General features: G+C 44.4%; 1 protein-coding gene across 1 annotated transcript in view; it reads right to left on the bottom strand.

Moving 5' to 3' along the window:
* Positions 1–3,649, bottom strand: part of LOC139552860 (hormonally up-regulated neu tumor-associated kinase homolog A-like) — a 31,087-nt gene extending 27,438 nt beyond the window's left edge. The window contains exon 1 of the mRNA XM_071364961.1: positions 2,763–3,649. Within this exon, the coding sequence (XP_071221062.1) occupies positions 2,763–3,002 (240 nt within the window). The 5' untranslated portion in view covers positions 3,003–3,649. The remainder of the gene's footprint in view (positions 1–2,762) is intronic.
* Positions 3,650–22,616: the final 18,967 nt, after the last annotated feature.

Here is a 22,616-nt window from a genome sequence, read left to right as displayed (position 1 = left end):
CACACACACACACACACACACAGTGAAAAAACACACACACACACACACACACACACACAGTGAAAAACACATACAGACACGCGCACACACACAGTGAGGAAAAGGGGTATGTGTTTTTGTAATATGCTAATGCATTTGGCTGCACCTCAAAAGCACAGAGAGGCCAGAGAGACAAAGGCAACCAGTGGCCAATGGTAGCCCATATCACAGCCCTGCGTTGACGACGAAACACACATACACTTATCAAAGACATCATTTCATATGTAAGTACCCGAGCCACTTTCTCATGGGCTGGTCTATTCATTAGGACAGTCTCGGTCTGTTTCAGAGGAGGAGATCTCTCTAGAGAGCACAGGTCAACACAACACAGTACAGCTCAACACAACACAGTACAGTTCAACACAGCACAACACAGCTCAACACAAAACAGTACAGTTCAACACAGCAAAGCTCAACACAACACAGTACAGTTCAACACAGCACAGCTCAACACAACACAGTACAGTTCAACACAGCACAGCTCAACACAAAAGACAGCACAGCTCAACACAGCTCAACACAGCACAGCTCAACACAGCACAACACAGCACAGCTCAACACAAAACACAGCACAGCTCAACACAGCTCAACACAAAACACAGCACAGCTCAACACAACACAGCTCAACACAGCACAGCTCAACACAAAACACAGCACGGCTCAACACAAAACACAGCACAGCACAGCTCAACACAGCACAGCTCAACACAAAACACAGCACAGCTCAACACAAAACACAGCTCAACACAGCACAGCTCAACACAAAACACAGCTCAACACAAAACACAGCACAACACAGCACAGCTCAACACAAAACACAGCTCAACACAGCACAGCTCAACACAACACAACACAGCACAGCTCAACACAGCACAGCTCAACACAAAACACAGTACAGCTCAACTCAACACAGCTCAACTCAGCACAGCTCAACACAGCACAGCTCAACACTACACAGCTCAACACCACACAGCACAGCTCAACACAAAACACAGCACAGCTCAACACAGCACAGCTCAACACAACACAGCACAGCTCAACACAAAACACAGCTCAACACAAAACACAGCACAACACAGCTCAACACACAACACAGCTCAACACAGCACAGCACAGCTCAACACAGCACAGCTCAACACAGCACAGTACAGCTAAACTCAGCACAGCTAAACTCAGCACAGCTCAACACAGCACAGCTCAACACTACACAGCTCAACACAACACAACACAGCTCAACACAAAACACAGCACAGCTCAACACAGCACAGCACAGCCACTACCCACCACATGGTACAGAACATGCAATAGAGTAAATATTGATAATATTCAAGCTGGGTTTTGGGCAGGAGAGTGTGTGTGTTCACTCCCACTGTGCTGGTTAACGTCCCCACCCGACACTATAGGAGACCATTCATAATGAATCATTATTATTATTATTATACCTCGTGTCATTGTGAGAGTTGTGACATAAGGTAGCATCGGGTTATTGTTACAGGTTTTGGTTTTTCCATTGATGTTTTGAGGTTGCACATATAGCTCGTTAGCACGTATAGCTCGTTAGCACGTATAGCTCGATAGCACGTATAGCTCGATAGCACGTATAGCTCGATAGCACGTATAGCTCGATAGCACGTATAGCTCGATAGCACGTATAGCTCGATAGCACGTATAGCTCGTTAGCACGTATAGCTCGTTAGCACGAATAGCTCGTTAGCAATAATAGCTCGTTAGCACATATAGCTCGTTAGCACGAATAGCTCGTTAGCACGAATAGCTCGTTAGCACATATAGCTCGTTAGCACGAATAGCTCGTTAGCACGAATAGCTCGTTAGCACATAGGGCGCACCGATTGGTGTTACCTCTTTAGTCCGTATGTGTTACACCTGTGCTGGTTGTCATCTCGTTAATGCCTTGAGAGATGTGGAGGGTCAACACTTTTAGTTGGCTCTCCCTATTTTGATTTCTAGAAAAGCAATCCTTTATATTATTTTGTTTTGCGATCCCTTTTACGTTTGCTTCCTGTCTTTAAGTTTGGTGTGGGGGGGGGGGTTCTTTTGTTTGCCTCTTCTTGGGCAAATTTAGTGGATGTTCATGGTGGGTGTCTTTTAGGTCCCAGTTGTTGTTGCTAAGTCAACATTCAGAACCCCTCCTAAAACCCCACCTTTTTCGTTTTGATTGTTGGTCAGTGACTCTGTTAGTTCCCTCTTTTGTTTCAGCGACATTTTTTTTGTTGTTGCTGGGGAACGTATCATTATCGACCCCGGCAAAACATGATGACTATGTATGTGACTACGTCATCTACGTCAGCAGCGATTAGCCATTCCACATAGTACATTAAACGTGACAGAAAATATCAATGGCATGACATCACATTCCAATGTAAAGTGGTTATTTACATGTTTAAGTGTTTAATAGGAGGCTATTGTAGCCCCGTTATAATTAGGTAATTAAGTAGTCTAATTTAAGCAGATACTAAAGTTGTCAAAATGTCTAATACATCTTCTTGTAACTATAGTAAGATTGGTCACTTGGCAAAATATTCCAAGTGTTTTACATTTCAACATCCAAAATAGTGATTTCCACATGCATGGCAAAATGGGACGATTTATCTCACTATTGTAACTTTAGAGAAACGAACCAAACAAAGCTCAACAAATGTATTCAAATGTATCCATCCATCAACAAAAACTTAACTAAGTTCCAGAACTGTCAACTAGCCTACCTTCTCTCCGGTCATGGCATGAAGTCCCTCTCGGACTTTAGCGAAGGAGCCCTCTCCAAGTTTCCTCCCGATCAAGTAGTTTCCCACACGCTTGGTATGGTAGAAGTTCCGCAGGATATCCACGGCAGGACTGCTTAGGGAAGCCGGGACAACGTTCTCGTTGTTGGGGGTAGAGGCGGGGGCTTTACCCCCGTGTAACCGGGGACTGTCAACCACCATGTCGAAGTCAGCGGCTGGCATAACCGCTTCTAACTGCCAAACTACAAACGGTTTGTTTGGTTTGACCCAGTAGGTTTTTTGTTCCTCGCTCTCCTCTGCGCTCTAAACGGGGTCTGTCATGTATGTGAGGTGCATCTGAAGTAAAGTCTGCCTGTCCGGTGCCCTGTCACAAATAATTGTAAATAGTTAACGGAAATCCGAGCTAACCTGTTCAACCTAAAGCGTCGGCATGTATGCGCGCACTCAGCACTTTCTTGAGATTGTTCAGAGATGACGCGTCCAAACGTTTTCAATCACTTTATGTAACGGTCCCATGTAGAGAATGTAATTCAAAATTGGCTTTTTGACTGAAGAAAAAATATAAATATTGCAGAACGTTGTTAAAAAGACTAGAAGTCAGTGTAAATATCCTTAAGTCCTGTGAGAAACAAACGAAAGTGTTGTTCATTCAACTTCTCTCTCTGTCACTCTCTCAAACTGTTCTGTAATGAGCGCTCCTTTGCGTTGGGCGATTACTGAATAGACTGTTGAATGTGAAGCACGCTGTTTGGTTCGAAGCGACTTTCCCGGTTCAGTGGGTGGGCGTTAATTGTTTGTGTGAAAAAGCTCCCCGACTTGGTAACGGGGCTGAACTGTAATCCTATCAGAGGCGGCGGCGGGAGGAGACATGAGACCCAAACCCCGCCCTACGACCATGCTTCTTCTCCTTCTCTCCTCATCTCCAAATACAGTAGCCCTCCCTGCAGCTCAAACAAAGCCAGGTCTAACTCGCCCGGAGACTGGCTATAGGGATGATATCATAATGCCTTCTCTCTGCCCTGATTGGAAGGTGACTCCTGGTAGTTAAAGAACACGGACTTTGATTAATGAGCCTATTGATTTTTCTTGCTGTTTGGAGAAATATTGACCCTTCTCCTTCACCTAAAGGGACTTGTCTCCAAAAACAGATAGACAGAATAGCCTACACCATGAGGTTATTTTATTAACCATTCATATTCTTAACGGATAGGATTACAGTTCAGCACGGTTACCTTATGTAGGCTATATGCAAATGTAGGGGCGTGTGTTGCATGAACAAAGAAATGTGTTGATTTATGAAGTGGAATATTGCGTAAAAGGGCTGTTCCTCTCCATTCCAAGAGTTCTGCTGCCACAATAACAAGCGGTCTCTGCGTGCCAATAACCAAATGAGCTACACACCCACGTGCTTGTCTGATGGACGTTTTTATATTGTAACATGTCAAGAAAACAACTGACTGTGGGATAAATTATACTCTCACACAATGATATTTTCTTTTTTCTTTTTATATCAGTGCCTGATTTTCTTTGTGCTGTCAAATCCATACAGCTATTGCATCAGATACACCTCTTTAACATGAAAGCAATAACACGCAGTCTCCATGGTAAAACGGGCATCTCTGTATTTATATGATCCTTGTTTTTGCTGTTTTTCTTCATCCACGTGGATGAAACTGATTTAATGAATAAATTAAAGACAATGAAAGTGAACAAAGCGCGGTGGCGCCGCCGCTTTGAAGGTCTCCCCATTACGAGAGGATGAGCTCATTTTCTCCTGCATCTTGTCTATGAACAGACACACACACAGGACAAACGCTCTGTTGAATTCATAAGAAACTGTTGCTTTTACATTCAATCTCTTGCATTTCTGTCCTGAACAGGAAGACATGAAGAGACGTATTTCTTGGGTGCTAATAATAATCGTTTATATCTACCAAACATATATTTGGAGCGGTATGTTATGGAACAAATAAGGCTTACAAATTAAAATAAAATAAAAAAATCTCAAATGTTATTTTGTCATGTTTTTGCAAAACAAATACAGCCAGTGGATGTTGTTGTTGTCATTTATAGCCAAAGAAAACATAAGCTATTGAATTGTTCTGTCCGCTGCAAAGTGTGAGCTCAGCCTCCAACCTTGCTTTGTCTACCGGACCATGCGGTCAAGACACAATGACAAAATCAAGACATTGGAAAAATGGGAGCCAAAAATAAACAAGAATGTGGCGCCATCTCTTGGTAGTATTACGCATTACATTCCAAACCGCTAGTTCATGTAGGTTGGCGATAATGACGTTACGAAGGAGCCAACCAGGCTCCAGGAGGCTATCTGGATTAAGTCGAACATCCTCCACACCTGTGCTTGCCAGTCCATCAGTCAGTCAGTCCCCTGTTCTAAGGATATCCTCTCATCAGCCGAGGTTATGCCACCAGGAATAAACACACGATACAGCTGACATATGACATAGACAGCTGACATAGACAGCTGACATAGCTTATGTTTTCTTTGGCTATAAATGACAACAACAACATCCACTGGCTGTATTTGTTTTGCAAAAACATGACAAAATAACATTTGAGAAATATATATTTTTAAATTTGTAAGCCTTATTTGTTCCATAACCTACCGCTCAAAATATATGTTTGGTAGATATAAACGATATAAACTATGTCACTACTCCACCACCAGCTGCATCAGTCCTCCGCCCCTGCTACGGACTACTCCACCACCAGCTGCATCAGTCCTCCGCTCCTGCTACAGACTACTCCACCACCAGCTGTATCAGTCCTCCGCTCCTGCTACGGACTACTCCACCACCAGCTGCATCAGTCCTCCGCTCCTGTTACGGACTACTCCACCACCAGCTGCATCAGTCCTCCGCCCCTGTTACGGACTACTCCACCACCAGCTGCATCAGTCCTCCGCCCCTGCTACGGACTACTCCACCACCAGCTGCATCAGTCCTCCGCCCCTGCTACGGACTACTCCACCACCAGCTGCATCAGTCCTCCGCCCCTGCTACGGACTACTCCACCACCAGCTGCATCAGTCCTCCGCCCCTGCTACGGACTACTCCACCACCAGCTGCATCAGTCCTCCGCTCCTGTTACGGACTACTCCACCACCAGCTGCATCAGTCCTCCGCTCCTGTTACAGACTACTCCACCACCAGCTGCATCAGTCCTCCGCCCCTGCTACGGACTACTCCACCACCAGCTGCAGCAGTCCTCCGCCCCTGCTACGGACTACTCCACCACCAGCTGCATCAGTCCTCCGCTCCTGTTACGGACTACTCCACCACCAGCTGCATCAGTCCTCCGCTCCTGTTACAGACTACTCCACCACCAGCTGCATCAGTCCTCCGCTCCTGTTACGGACTACTCCACCACCAGCTGCATCAGTCCTCCGCTCCTGTTACGGACTACTCCACCACCAGCTGCATCAGTCCTCCGCTCCTGTTACGGACTACTCCACCACCAGCTGCATCAGTCCTCCCCTCCTGTTACGGACTACTCCACCACCAGCTGCATCAGTCCTCCGCCCCTGCTACAGACTACTCCACCACCAGCTGTATCAGTCCTCCGCTCCTGCTACGGACTACTCCACCACCAGCTGCATCAGTCCTCCGCTCCTGTTACGGACTACTCCACCACCAGCTGCATCAGTCCTCCGCCCCTGTTACGGACTACTCCACCACCAGCTGCATCAGTCCTCCGCCCCTGCTACGGACTACTCCACCACCAGCTGCATCAGTCCTCCGCCCCTGCTACGGACTACTCCACCACCAGCTGCATCAGTCCTCCGCCCCTGCTATGGACTACTCCACCACCAGCTGCATCAGTCCTCCGCTCCTGTTACGGACTACTCCACCACCAGCTGCATCAGTCCTCCGCTCCTGTTACAGACTACTCCACCACCAGCTGCATCAGTCCTCCGCCCCTGCTACGGACTACTCCACCACCAGCTGCATCAGTCCTCCGCCCCTGCTACGGACTACTCCACCACCAGCTGCATCAGTCCTCCGCTCCTGTTACGGACTACTCCACCACCAGCTGCATCAGTCCTCCGCTCCTGTTACAGACTACTCCACCACCAGCTGCATCAGTCCTCCGCTCCTGTTACGGACTACTCCACCACCAGCTGCATCAGTCCTCCGCTCCTGTTACGGACTACTCCACCACCAGCTGCATCAGTCCTCCGCTCCTGCTACGGACTACTCCACCACCAGCTGCATCAGTCCTCCGCTCCTGTTACGGACTACTCCACCACCAGCTGCATCAGTCCTCCGCTCCTGTTACAGACTACTCCACCACCAGCTGCATCAGTCCTCCGCCCCTGCTACGGACTACTCCACCACCAGCTGCATCAGTCCTCCGCTCCTGTTACGGACTACTCCACCACCAGCTGCATCAGTCCTCCGCTCCTGTTACGGACTACTCCACCACCAGCTGCATCAGTCCTCCGCTCCTGTTACGGACTACTCCACCACCAGCTGCATCAGTCCTCCCCTCCTGTTACGGACTACTCCACCACCAGCTGCATCAGTCCTCCGCTCCTGTTACGGACTACTCCACCACCAGCTGCATCAGTCCTCCGCCCCTGCTACGGACTACTCCACCACCAGCTGCATCAGTCCTCCGCTCCTGCTACAGACTACTCCACCACCAGCTGCATCAGTCCTCCGCTCCTGCTACGGACTACTCCACCACCAGCTGCATCAGTCCTCCGCTCCTGCTACAGACTACTCCACCACCAGCTGCATCAGTCCTCCGCTCCTGTTACGGACTACTCCACCACCAGCTGCATCAGTCCTCCGCCCCTGCTACGGACTACTCCACCACCAGCTGCATCAGTCCTCCGCTCCTGCTACAGACTACTCCACCACCAGCTGCATCAGTCCTCCGCTCCTGCTACAGACTACTCCACCACCAGCTGCATCAGTCCTCCGCTCCTGTTACGGACTACTCCACCACCAGCTGCATCAGTCCTCCGCCCCTGCTACGGACTACTCCACCACCAGCTGCATCAGTCCTCCGCTCCTGTTACGGACTACTCCACCACCAGCTGCATCAGTCCTCCGCTCCTGTTACAGACTACTCCACCACCAGCTGCATCAGTCCTCCGCTCCTGCTACAGACTACTCCACCACCAGCTGCATCAGTCCTCCGCTCCTGTTACGGACTACTCCACCACCAGCTGGGACTCTGTCCGTGGCGGTCTGTCTGTCCTGTGCCCAGCAGGTGTGTAGAGCGTGGGCCTGGCAACGCCAGGGTTGTGGGTTCAATTCCCACGGGGGGGGACTAATATGAACATGTATGAACTCACTTCTTACTGTAAGTCGCTTTGGATAAGAGCGTCTGCTCAATGACGTCAATGTAAAATATATTCAGTAGGACTTCTAATTAGATAATTAAGCTTTTACTATTAACAGACACATTCAGTAGGAGTTGTATCAAGGTTCCATTCGTATTTCGTATGTGAATTAATTTGTACATAATTACAATGTCTGGGGGTGGCAGGTAGCCTAGCGGTTAGAGGCAGGTAGCCTAGCGGCTAGCGGCAGGTAGCCTAGCGGTTAGAGGCAGGTAGCCTAGTTGTTAGAGGCAGGTAGCCTAGCTGTTAGAGGCAGGTAGCCTAGTGGTTAGAGCGTTGGACTAATAACCGAAAGGTTGCAAGATCGAATCCCTGAACTGACAAGGTAAAAATCTGTTGTTTTGAACAAGGTAGTTAACCCACTGTTCCTAGGCCGTCATTGTAAATAAAAATGTGTTCTTAACCGACTTGACTAGTTAAATAAAGCTCTTAGAGAATTACCCAGAAAGACTCACAGCTGTAATCAAATGCCAAAGGTGCTTTTACAAAGTATTATCTCAAGGGTATGAATACAATATTTAAATACATTTATATAAGATATTTTCAATAAATTTGCAAACATTTCTAAAAACATGTTTTCACTTTGTTATTATTGTGTGTAGATGAGTGGGAGGGGGGGGGGAATCGATTTCATCCATTTTGAATTCAGGCTGTAAAATGTGGAATAAGTCAAGGGGTATGAATACCTTCTGAAGGCACTGTAGGTGTTGTCCTGGGATTCTCCTGTGAAGTTACCAACAGCACTGACGTCGCAGAGAGAAACCTCCCACTGTCTGCGTCTGTGTGTCAATGTACTGCACCCTCTACCAAGAGGTCTGGAACTCGATGGTACGAGAGGCAGGCCTAACTAATGCACTCGCCATGCAGCCTAACATCAGAGTCACTGGTTCAAGCCCTGCGCCCTAATTCGCTACATGGCCGCCATATTGAGACAGAACAGGGACCTGAGGCAGTCCAGTTTCCTGGGTGTGGAGATGTAGACAATTCCTAGCAGAGAGCTGCAGACACAACAGGTCAGGAAACTACAGGAAACTACAGGAAATAAGCAGGAAATCAGACAATACTCAAACTAGGATTTCTGGACAACCAAATGGTAAGACAAATCTATCATTAGAGAGTTAACTAGGTTAAATAGAAGACTTCACTCTGGTAGAATTTGAGGGTAAAAAAACAAACAAAACTGGCTAACACAAGATAAATCAATCAAATTATGAATTTAGTTTTTTTCTAAGGTTTTGGGGAAGAAAGTGTCCTACTGAACATTTGTAAATTATTTTGAGTGACGGCAATGGTCTTTTTCTTCGGTTCTTGGTGTGTGATGAAAAGCATGTTTTGAACATGTTCACTTTCCCACATCTCCCACATCTCCCACATCTCCCACATCTCCAACATCTCCCACATCTCCCACATCTCCCACATCTCCAACATCTCCCACATCTCCCACATCTCCCACATCTCCCACATCTCCAACATCTCCCACATCTCCCACATCTCCAACATCTCCCACATCTCCCACATCTCCAACATCTCCCACATCTCCCACATCTCCAACATCTCCCACATCTCCCACATCTCCCACATCTCCAACATCTCCCACATCTCCCACATCTCCAACATCTCCCACATCTCCCACATCTCCCACATCTCCCACGTTACTGGAAAACCAGTAACACACAATGAGAAAATAAAAACAGCCTGCGGTCACAACAACAACAACAGCCTGCGGTCACAACAACAACAACAGCCTGCGGTCACAACAACAACAACAGCCTGCGGTCACAACAACAACAAAGCAATACTTGGTCATAAATGACAGAAAAATAATTCCCGCTCACACAAGCAGAGATAAACATCAACAGTATGCATATACATATTTTGTATACTAATGTAGAAATAGTAGAAAGTTATGTTTTTAAAATAGTATATTTTCTTTATACTTTATAAAAAGTATTGTTTTATTGTGTTTTCTTTGACATCAACACAAAGAGAAGTCATTGTTGTGATGGACATTTTAATATAAAATATTCTCTAATTACAAATCGTTTATTTACTATTCAACATCTTTCTCCATCATAAATGAGGACCAAGGCATCTCTCTGCATCCATCGCTTTCTCTCTCTCTATATCAATTTTTATCCATCCATCCAGCCCAAAGACACAGTGTTTAATTTAGTAGACCAAACAAACATGCATGGTGTTAAATCTACTCCATATTGGTCATAATCCTAGACACCATATGAGCAAAACACGTTTTTCCTCCTCTATAGCTTCTTTTGTTTCTGCTGGTACAGTACAGAGGGCTGTCTGGCTGGAATTACCGGTCATCATCGCCACCTAGAGTTCATCTCTGGAAATACACAAATGTTTTGTTTTTTTACTCAGGAAAAATACCAGTGCTGAGACAAAGAACTCACTAGCCTGAGCGCCAGTGTTAGAGCCATCATCAAAGATGGTGGATAAATGAAGATGTCCCACTCATCACTCAATTGTGATCTCCATTTTTGGGGTGCTCTCCCATAGGCACCAATGCATTAGCAGCTGGGTTTGGTCTGCTCAGTTCATTTTTATTTATTTATTTATTTAACCTTTATTTAACCAGGTAGGCAAATTGAGAACACGTTCTCATTTACAATTGCGACCTGGCCAAGATAAAGCAAAGCAGTTCGACACATACAACAACACATAGTTACACATGGAGTAAAACAAACATATAGTCAATAATACAGTGAAAAAAAAAATAAGTCTATATACAATGTGAGCAAGTGAGGTGAGATAAGGGAGGTGAAGGCAAACAAATATATGTATAAATAAATAAAAATATAAAAGGCCATGGAGGCGAAGTGAGTACAACACAGCAAGTAAAATAAAAACTAAAAAAAAAACAACAATGGAATGGTTGGTTTGCAGTGGAAGAAAGTGCAAAGTAGAGACAGAAATAATGGGGTGCAAAGGAGCAAAATAAATTAATAAATAAATACAGTAGGTAAAGAGGTAGTTGTTTGGGCTAAATTGTAGATGGGTTATATACAGGTGCAGTAATCTATGAGCTGCTCTGACAGCTGGTGCTTAAAGCTAGTGAGGGAGATAGGTGTTTCCAGTTTCAGAGATTTTTGTAGTTTGTTCCAGTCATTGGCAGCAGAGAACTGGAAGGAGAGGCGTCCAAAGGAAGAATTGGTTTTGGGGGTGACTAGAGAGATATACCTGCTGGAGCGCGTGCTACAGGTAGGTGCTGCTATGGTGACCAGCGAGCTGAGATAAGGGGGGACTTTACCTAGCAGGGTCTTGTAGATGACCTGGAACCAGTGGGTTTGGCGACGAGTATGAAGCGAGGGCCAGCCAACGAGAGTGTACAGGTCGCAGTGGTGGGTAGTATATGGGGCTTTGGTGACAAAACGGATGGCACTGTGATAGACTGCATCCAATTTATTGAGTAGGGTTTTGGAGGCTATTTTGTAAATGACATCACCGAAGTCGAGGATTGGTAGGATGGTCAGTTTTACAAGGGTATGTTTGGCAGCATGAGTAAAGGATGCTTTGTTGCGGAATAGGAAGCCAATTCTAGATTTGACTTTGGATTGGAGATGTTTGATGTGAGTCTGGAAGGAGAGTTTACAGTCTAACCAGACACCTAGGTATTTGTAGGTGTCCACATATTCTAAGTCAGAGCCGTCCAAAGTAGTGATGTTGGACAGGCGGGCAGGAGCAGGCAGCGATCGGTTGAAGAGCATGCATTTGGTTTTACTTGTATTTAAGAGCAGTTGGAGGCCACGGAAGGAGAGTTGTATGGCATTGAAGCTCGCCTGGAGGGTTGTTAACACAGTGTCAAAAGAAGGGCCAGAAGTATACAGAATAGTGTCGTCTGCGTAGAGGTGGATCAGAGAATCACCAGCAGCAAGAGCGACATCATTGATGTAAACAGAGAAGAGAGTCGGTCCAAGAATTGAACCCTGTGGCACCCCCATAGAGACTGCCAGAGGCCCGGACAACAGACCCTCCGATTTGACACACTGAACTCGATCAGAGAAGTAGTTGGTGAACCAGGCGAGGCAATCATTAGAGAAACCAAGGCTGTCGAGTCTGCCAATGAGGATGTGGTGATTGACAGAGTCAAAGGCCTTGGCCAGGTCAATGAATACGGCTGCACAGTATTGTTTCCTATCGATGGCGGTTACGATATCGTTTATGACCTTGAGCGTGGCTGAGGTGCACCCATGACCAGCTCTGAAACCAGATTGCATTGCGGAGAAGGTGTGGTGGGATTCGAAATGGTCGGTAATCTGTTTGTTGACTTGGCTTTCGAAGACCTTAGAAAGGCAGGGTAGGATAGATATAGGTCTGTAGCAGTTAGGGTCAAGGGTGTCCCCCCCTTTGAAGAGGGGGATAACCGCAGCTGCTTTCCAATCTTTGGGGATCTCAGACGACACGAAAGAGAGGTTGAAGAGGCTAGTAATAGGGGTGGCAACAATTTCAGCAGATAGTTTTAGAAAGAAAGGGTCCAGATTATCTAGCCCGGCTGATTTGTAAGGGTCCAGATTTTGCAGCTCATTTAGAACATCAGCTGACTGTATTTGGGAGAAAGAGAAATGGGGAAGGCTTGGGCGAGTAGCAGAGGGGAGGGCAGTGCTGTTGTCCGGGGTGGGGGTAGCCAGGTGGAAAGCATGGCCAGCCGTAGAAAAATGCTTATTGAAATTCTCAATTATAGTGGATTTGTCGGTGGTGACAGTGTTTCCTATCTTCAGAGCGGTTGGAAGCTGGGAGGAGGTGTTCTTATTCTCCATGGACTTTACGGTGTCCCAGAACTTTTTTGAATTTGTGTTGCAGGAAGCAAATTTCTGCTTGAAATAGCTAGCCTTGGCTGTTCTAACTGCCTGTGTATATTGGTTTCTGGCTTCCCTGAAAAGTTGCATATCACGGGGGCTGTTCGATGCTAATGCAGAACGCCATAGGATGTTTTTCTGTTGGTTAAGGGCAGTCAGGTCAGGAGAGAACCAAGGGCTATATCTGTTCCTGGTTCTAAATTTCTTGAATGGGGCATGCTTATTCAAGATGGTGAGGAAGGCATTTTTAAAAAATGACCAGGCATCCTCTACTGACGGGATGAGATCAATATCCTTCCAGGATACCCCGGCCAGGTCGATTAGAAAGGCCTGCTCGCTGAAGTGTTTCAGGGAGCGTTTGACAGTGATGAGTGGAGGTCGTTTGACCGCTGACCCATTACGGATGCAGGCAATGAGGCAGTGATCGCTGAGATCTTGGTTGAAAACAGCAGAGGTGTATTTGGAGGGCAAGTTTGTTAGGATGATATCTATGAGGGTACCCGTGTTTACGGAATTGGGGTGGTACCTGGTAGGTTCATTTATAATTTGTGTGAGATTGAGGGCATCAAGCTTAGATTGTAGGGTGGCTGGGGTGTTGAGCATGTTCAAATTTAGGTCGCCTAGCAGCACGAGCTCTGAAGATAGATGGGGGGCAATCAGTTCACATATAGTGTCCAGAGCACAGCTGGGGGCAGAGGGTGGTCTATAGCAGGCGGCAACGGTGAGAGAAGTTCAAATTGTTTGGGAACAGACCTGGATAGTATAACAGAACTCTGCAGGCAGTCTTTGCAGTAGATTGCAACACCGCCCCCTTTGGCCGTTCTATCTTGTCTGAAAATCTTGTAATTGGGGATGAAAATGTCTGAATTTTTGGTGGTCTTTCTAAGCCAGGATTCAGACACGGCTAAAACATCCGGGTTGGCAGAGTGTGCTAAAGCAGTGAACAAAACAAACTTAGGGAGGAGGCTTCTAATGTTAACATGCATGAAGCCAAGGCTATTACGGTTACAGAAGTCATCAAAAGAGAGCGCCTGGGGAATAGGAGTGGAGCCAGGTACTGCAGGGCCTGGATTCACCTCTACATCACCAGAGGAACAGAGGAGGAGTAGGATAAGGGTACGGCTAAAAGCTATGAGAATTGGTCGCCTAGAGCTACTAGAGCAGAGAGTAAAAGGAAGTTTCTGGGGGCGATAAAATAGTTTAAAGGAATAATGTACAGACAAAGGTATGGTAGGATGTGAATACAATGGAGGTAAACCTAGGTATTGAGTGATGATGAGAGAGATATTGTCTCTAGAAACATCATTGAAACCAGGTGATGTCATCGCATATGTGGGTGGTGGAACTGAGAGGTTGGATATGGTATAGAGAGCAGGGCTAGAGTCTCTACAGTGAAATAAGCCAATAAACACTAACCAGAACAGCAATGGACAAGGCATATTTACATTAAGGAGAGGCATGCTAATCGAGTGATCAATAAGGGTCCAGTGAGTAGAGGTTGGTTGGGGTCGTGGCGATCCAGACAGCTGGCCGGGTATATGGCTATCGGTAGCAGCATAGGATGGAGGTCTGTTTGTAGATACCTCGTGCGTTTCCGTCGGTAGGTTAGTGGGGTTCCGTGTAGTGGGGTTCCGTGTGGTAGAGGGGATCAATCCAAATTGGCAAAATAGATATAGTGACCCAAGGAAAAAATAAAATAAATAAATAATAATAATAATAATAGTTGTCCAATATACTTGTTCAAATAGCAGCCGATAAGACAGCTAACGATTAGCGGGCCTCAGATGAGCGTTCAGGTAACGTCGGGACGGAGGTGCCAGTTGGATAAATCCCTCGGGCAGATAACGTCGGCAGTCAGTCGCGGCAGTCAGTCGTGAAGGCCCGGTGGGGTTCCGTATCTGCAGCAGCAACAAAAGAAACGGGTCCGGGTGGTGATGGAACTCCTCAGCTGGCTAGCTCCAGAATGATTAGAGTTTGCTCCGGGGTCGACGTAAGCCAATAGTCACACGGTTTGCAGCTAGCTAGCTGCGAAATCAAGGTACAAGTGTCCAGAGCCTGCGGCTGGAATCCGGGGAAACTGAGAGAAAAAAAAAAGAGTCCCGGAATGCTCCGGTCCGAGTCGCGTTGCACAAAAGTGCCGGTAGATTATCGAGCTAAAGGAATAGCTGATGACCACTAAACGTGGGCAGCTGAAACACCAACGCTAGCCAGCAAACCGGCTAATTTCGGGGCAGCTACAGATTAGCTTCTGGCTAGCTATCGGAGTAGCTTCTGGTTAAGCTTTCAGGCTAGCTTCTGAATTAGCCCCTGGCTAGCTTCCACGATGGATTTTCAGATTGAGGTAAGTAATACTTTTTGTAATTGGTGAAGCGGGTTGCAGGAAAGCTTTTGCAGGAAAGCTTTTGTAGTTGAGTTCTTGGATAATAAAATAGATAAAAGATATGCGAAGAAAGGTGTAAATATATATATATACAGGACACGAACAATACGGAACAGAAAAAGACGTCTGAACTGCTAAGCCACCTTGGATTCCATTGACTGTAGGCTATATGAACCAGGGGAAAAAGAGCGAGTCGGATGTCTTGCGTCTCTGTCTATCATGCCTAGGGCCCTGTGTTTTAATTCATTATGTCACATGACCTTTATGTGAAGTATTTTCCAGAAATGAGAATTAGAAAAAAACAATTGTCTGAGGATGGTGCCGGAGGATGGTACTGGACCATCTGACATAAAAAGGAGACAGTTTGATGAAAAAGCTTTAAATTTAAAAAAATGATAAAATCCAGGTCATGTGACATGATTAACCAGAACACAGGGACATCATTTCACTCGTTGTTTGGCTTGGCAAAGACAAGCACTGGAGTTGACAAGAGCACAAACACATCTGGGATTTAAACAAATAATTATATTTAACCTGACATCATCTTCCCTCATCATTGGGGCGCGTAAATGTTTTAAATACATTCATAAATGTATTTTACAAAAATTATTGGAGTTTATTATGACTAAAGATAGTTGTAATTTAATCAAATGTTTAATGTAATCAGGACGTCCTCCGGAAGTTGTCATAATTACTCTGGAAGGGGGAAAAGAACCACGAGCCTCCTAGGGTTTGTATTGAAGTCAATGTACCCAGAGGAGGATGGAAGCAAGCTGTCCTCCGGCTACACCATTGTGCTACCCTACAAAGTGCTGTTGAGGCTACTGTAGACCTTCATTGCAAAACAATGTGTTTTAATCCATTATTTGGTGACGTGAATATATTTAGTATAGTTTTATCTACATAGATAACCGTTTAAATGTTTTACTATTTTTATGAAATTCACTGAGGGTGGTCCTCCCTTTTCTCCTCTGAGGAGCCTCCACTGACGCAAATTAGGAGCAGTCAGCAGTTCACACACCAAGAAGGCTACTGGGAAGACAGGAAGCACTTAACCTGTTTGGGATAGGGGGCAGCATTTTCACGTTCGGATGAAAAGCGTGCCCAGAGTAAACTTCCTGCTACTCAGGCTCAGAAGCTAATATATGCATATTATTAGTAGATTTGGATAGAAAACACTCTGAAGTTTCTAAAACTGTTTGAATGATGTCTTTGAGTATAACAGAACTCATATGGCAGGCGAAAACCTGAGAAAAATCCAACCAGGAAGTGGGAAATCTGAGGTTTGTAGTTTTTCAACTCATTGCCTTTCTAATATACAGTGTCTATGGGGTCATATTGCACTTCCTAAGGATTCCACTAGATGTCAACAGTCTTTAGAACCTTGTTTGAGGCTTCTACTGTGAAGGGGGAGAGAATGAGAGCTGTTTCAACCAGAGGTCTGGCAGAATGCCATGAGCTGGTCACGAGTGTGGCCGTGAGAGCGACCTGCGTTCCATTGCATTTCTAAAGACAAAGGAATTCTCCGGTTGAAACATTATTGAAGATTTATGTTAAAAACATCCTAAAGATTGATTCTATACATCGTTTGACATGTTTCTACAAACTGTTATATAACTTTTTGGACTTTTCGTCTGAACTTTCGCCTGGACTTGCCCGCGCCTCGTGAGTTTGGATTGTGAACTAAATGCACTAACAAAAAGGAGGTATTTGGACATAAATGATGGACTTTATCGAACAAAACAAACATTTATTGTGGAACTGGGATTCCTGGGAGTGCATTCTGATGAAGATCATCAAAAGTAAGTGAATATTTATAATGCTATTTCTGACTTCTGTTGACTCCACAACATGGCGGGTATCTGTATGGATTGTTTTTGTGTCTGAGCGCAGTACTCAGATTATAGCATGGTGTGCTTTTTCCGTAAAGCTTTTTTGAAATCTGACACAGCGGTTGCATTAAGGAGAAGTGGATCTATAATTCCATGTATCTTTTATCAATGTTTATTATGAGTATTTCTGTAAATTGATGTGGCTTTCTGCAAAATCACCAGATGTTTTGGAAGCAAAACATTACTGAACATAACTCGCCAATGTAAACTGAGATTTTTGGATATAAATATGAACTTTATCGAACAAAACATAAATGTATTGTGTAACATGAAGTCCTATGAGTGCCATCTGATGAAGATCATCAAAGGTTAGTGATTAATTTTATCTCTATTTCTGCTTTTTGTGACTCCTCTCTTTGGCAGGAAAATGGCTGTATGTTTTTTGTGACTAGGCTCTGACCTAACATTATCATATGGTGTGCTTTCGCTGTAAAGCCCTTTTGAAATCGGACACGATGGGTAGATTAACAAGAAGTTAAGCTCTAATTTTGGTGTATTGCACTTGTGAATGTATGAAAGTTAAATATTTCAAAAAAATATTTTTGAATTTCGCGCTCTGCCTTTTCAGTGCATGTTGTCGAACCCCTAGCCGTAAGAAGTTAAAGTAGATGGTCGTAGCTAGCAAAGACAGTACTAGACCACAACAGATAAAGACAGTACTAGACCACAACAGATAAAGACAGTACTAGACCACAACAGATAAAGACAAAAAAATATATACCCACATGTACATACTGTATTACCTCAACTACCCCCTACACACATGTACATACTGTATTACCTCAACTACCCCCTACCACATGTACATACTGTATTACCTCAACTACCCCCTACCCACATGTACATACTGTATTACCTTAACTACCCCCTACCCACATGTACATACTGTATTACCTCAACTACCCCCTACCCACATGTACATACTGTATTACCTCAACTACCCCCTAACCACATGTACATACTGTATTACCTCAACTACCCCCTAACCACATGTACATACTGTATTACCTCAACTACCCCCTACCACATGTACATACTGTATTACCTCAACTACCCCCTACCACATGTACCTACTGTATTACCTCAACTACCCCCTACCACCTGTACATACTGTATTACCTCAACTACCCCCTACCCACATGTACATACTGTATTACCTCAACTACCCACTACCCAGATGTACATACTGTATTACCTCAAATATCCCCTACACACATGTACATACTGTATTACCTCAACTACCCCCTACACACATGTACATACTGTATTACCTCAATTACTTCGTATCCCTGCACATTGAATCGGTCCCGGTACTCTTTGTGTATTGCCTTGTTATTGTTATTATTGTTATTATTGTGTTACTGGTTTCCTTTTTTATTTATCAAATATTTATCTTACTTTTTAACTCTGCACCGTGGGGAAAGGGCTCGTAAGTAAGCATTTCACTGTAAAGTCTACACCTGTTGTATTCGACGCATGTGACCAATAACATTTGATTTGGAAAGCAGACTGTACAAGGTTTTCCTCTCGGATTTTGTCTGTGCTGAGCTCTATTACGTTTATTTTTATCAACAACAACAAAAAACTCCCAAGTCCTTGCTGATGACAAGCATACCCATAACATGATGTAGCCACCACCATGCTTGAAAATATGAAGAGTTGTACTCAGTGATGTGTTGGATTTGCCCCAAACATAACTCTTTGTATTCAGGACATAAAGTTAATTTCTTTGCCACATACTTTAGTGCCTTATTGCAAACAGGATGCATGTTTTGGAATATTTATCTGTACAGGCTCCCTTATTTTCACTCTGTCATTTAGGTTAGTATTATGGAGTAACTACAATGTTGTTTATCCATCCTCAGTTCTATCACAGCCATTAAACTTTGTAACTGTTTTAAAGTCACCACTGGCCTCAGGGTGAAATCCCTGAGCAGTTTCCTTTCTCTCCGGCAACTGAGTTAGGAAGGAAGCCTGTATCTTTGTAGTGACTGGGTGTATTGATACACTATCCAAAGTGTAATTAATAACTTCACCATGCTCAAAGGGATATTCAATGTCTACTTTTTTAGTTTTTACCCATCTACCAATAGGTGCCCTTCTTTGCGAGGCATTGGAAAACCTCCCTGGTCTTTGTGGTTGAATCTGTGTTTGAAATTCACTGCTCGACTGAGCGACCTTAGAGATAATTGTATGTGTGGGGTACAGAGATGAGGTAGTCATTCAAAAATCATGTTCAAAACTATTGTTGCACACAGAGTGAGTTAAGCACATGTTTACTCCTGAACTTATTTAGGTTTGTTATAACAAAGGGGTTGAATACTTATTGACTCAAGACCTTTCAGCTTTTAATTTATGAATTTGTAAACATTTCTAAAAATATAATTCCACTTTGATATTATGGGGTATTGTGTGTAGGCCAGTGACACAAAATCTAAATGTAACACATTTTATATTCAGACTAACAACAACATTTTGAATACTTTTTGAAGGCACTGTATATCTGTTGTATGGTTGCATGGCCGCTGGAAGATGTTTTGAGTTCGTAGGGTGCTGCTGCAGGAGGTGGGGAAAAAATCCCCTTTATTAGAAAGCATTGCATACATCTATAAATTGCATTTGCGTAGTGGCACACCGTTGAGCAGACGCGTTTTTAGGATTTCCTTTTATAAACGCATTTCATGCAATTCTACGTCATTTACATGATAGCAGACATTAGCAGAATATTTAATTAGACACATTGAAGAAGGCTGTAGAGCTGAAACGTCTGTGTACGCTATCTCTGATGCAGTAAAAAAAAAAATGTAAGCATTGAATAATGAAGTAAGCTTTATGAGACATATTTTGGAGTGTTAATAATTAACACTTCTTCTATGTCTGAATTTGCAGGTTTTACACAGCAGCCAAGCTGGCTAGAGTTTTAGCGCCCTCTAGTGGCGCAGGAGATGTGTTCAAATTTCCACCCAACAGAAACGATGCCTCTGGGTGAGCGGATTCTGGTTTGTTTACGGCCCCATACAGTTTGACTGCCAGAGTGGTGTTGGCTTGTATATGTTTCCCATGCCAATAAAGAGTCTGCAGTTTACCATGAGGTCTGTTTACCATGAGGTCAGTTTACCATGAGGTCAGTTTACCATGAGGTCAGGTTACCATAAGGTCAGGTTACCATGAGGTCAGTTTACCATGAGGTCAGTTTACCACGAGGTCAGTTTACCACGAGGTCAGTTTACCACGAGGTCAGTTTACCACGATGTCAGTTTACCACGAGGTCAGTTTACCACGAGGTCAGCTTACCACGAGGTCAGTTTACCACGAGGTCAGTTTACCACGAGGTCAGTTTACCATGAGGTCAGTTTACCATGATGTCAGTTTACCATGAGGTCAGCTTACCATGAGGTCAGTTTACCACGAGGTCAGTTTACCATGAGGTCAGTTTACCATGAGGTCAGTTTACCACGAGGTCAGTTTACCATGATGTCAGTTTACCATGAGGTCAGCTTACCATGAGGTCAGTTTACCATGAGGTCAGCTTACCATGAGGTCAGTTTACCATGAGGTCAGTTTACCATGATGTCAGTTTACCATGATGATGATGTCAGCTTACCATGGCCATGATGTCAGCTTACCATGATGATGATGTCAGCTTACCATGACCATGATGTCAGCTACCATGATGAGAGCTTACCATTTCCTTCTCTTGAAGCAGCACACCAGTTTTTATTTACAAAAAAACACATCCTCCTCCCGTCAGTCATCCAAGACGATGACCTGACAAAAGTGATCCTTTCGATTGCGCCCAGTCTCTGTCAGTTCTGGGTTTTTTTCTACCTTGATCGCTGCTGCCCTGCACTGGTGGCGCTTGGGTCCTGGTACGTCACTAGACATTCAGAACATCCGGGGCTCAGCACCAAAGATCCCTGCGCAAAAAAAAAAAAAAACACCTCGCAAGCTAGTGTAACTTTACGTCCGTCCCCTCGCCCCGGGCGCGAACCAGGGACCCTCTGCACACATCAACAACAGTCACCCACGAAGCATCGTTACCCATCGCTCCACAAAAGCCGAGGGCCCTTGCAGAGCAAGGGGAACCACTACTTCAAGGTCTCAAAGCGAGTGACGTCACCATTTGAAAGGCTATTAGCGCGCACCACTGCTAACTAGCTAGCCATTTCACATCGGTTACATTAGCAATGAATATTTTGCAGAAACATACCTCTATGTTGCATATCTCACTACTATCTTCCGTGAGCTGTGCTCTCCTGACGGCAAATAATTAACACTTCTTAATATTAATTCAATGGATTGTGGTCAGTAAACCCATGGAATGTCTAGTCACAATTATTTTATTTTTTATTTTCTCAAGTACAACTTACAAGTGCATAACTATCATCATTTTCCATTAAGAACAATTGTTGGAAAAAGTATTTATCATTTTGTTGCAATGTTTAAATAAACCATGTCCAAAATATGATTGGCAAGAATTTTTTTTAAAGTCTCATGTTGATGTTGGCCACATTACTGCAGATGAGGTTGGTTTAGATGGTCGTGTTTATTGAAAACAAATACATTTGCACAATGACCACTTGTTGTTTCAAATACATTGTTACAGTTGTTGGTTAGCTAACTAGCGAATGTTTGGCATATTTGCCATTGACATGAAATCAGTCAAAACAAGACATGGTATCAACAACATAATGAAACATGTTGAAATAACCCACTTATGATTCCCACACATGACAGTGTCATTCTTGCTAGAAATCTGGCCATTCAGAATTACAACAGGCTGACTTACACGGAACCCAAACCGCGCTATCGTGCATAAATGTAATTTGTCCCCCTACCACAAACACGATCACAACACGCAGGTTAGAATATCAAAACAAACTCTGAACCAATTACATTAATTTGGGGACAGGTCGAAAAGCATTAAACATGTATGGCAATTTAGCTAGTTAGCTTGCACTTGCTAGCTAACGTTAATTTGTCCTATTTAGCTAGCTTGCTGTTGCTAGCTAATTTGTCCTGGGATATATAAACATTGAGTTGTTATTTTACCTGAAATGCACAAGGTCCTCTACTCCGACAATTAATCCACACATAAAACAGCCAACCAAATCGTTTCTAGTCATCTCTCCTCCTTCCAGGCTTTTTCATCTTTGAATTTATATGGTGATTGGCATCTAAACGTTCATAGTATTACCACGACAACCGGCAAAACAGTTCGTCTTTCAATCACCCAGGTGGGTATAACCAATGAGGAGTTGGCACGTGGGTACCTGCTTCTATAAACCAATGAGGAGATGGGAGAGGCGGGACTTGCAGCGCGATCTGCGTCAGAAATAGAAAGTTCTATTTCAATCCTATGGCAACGCAGAC

The sequence above is a fragment of the Salvelinus alpinus genome, chromosome 24 (genome assembly GCF_045679555.1).
Source record: "Salvelinus alpinus chromosome 24, SLU_Salpinus.1, whole genome shotgun sequence".
Taxonomy (NCBI): Eukaryota; Metazoa; Chordata; class Actinopteri; order Salmoniformes; family Salmonidae; genus Salvelinus; species Salvelinus alpinus.
The sequence above is the reverse complement of the archived record's forward strand: the minus strand, read 5'-3'. Positions and strand labels throughout refer to the sequence as shown.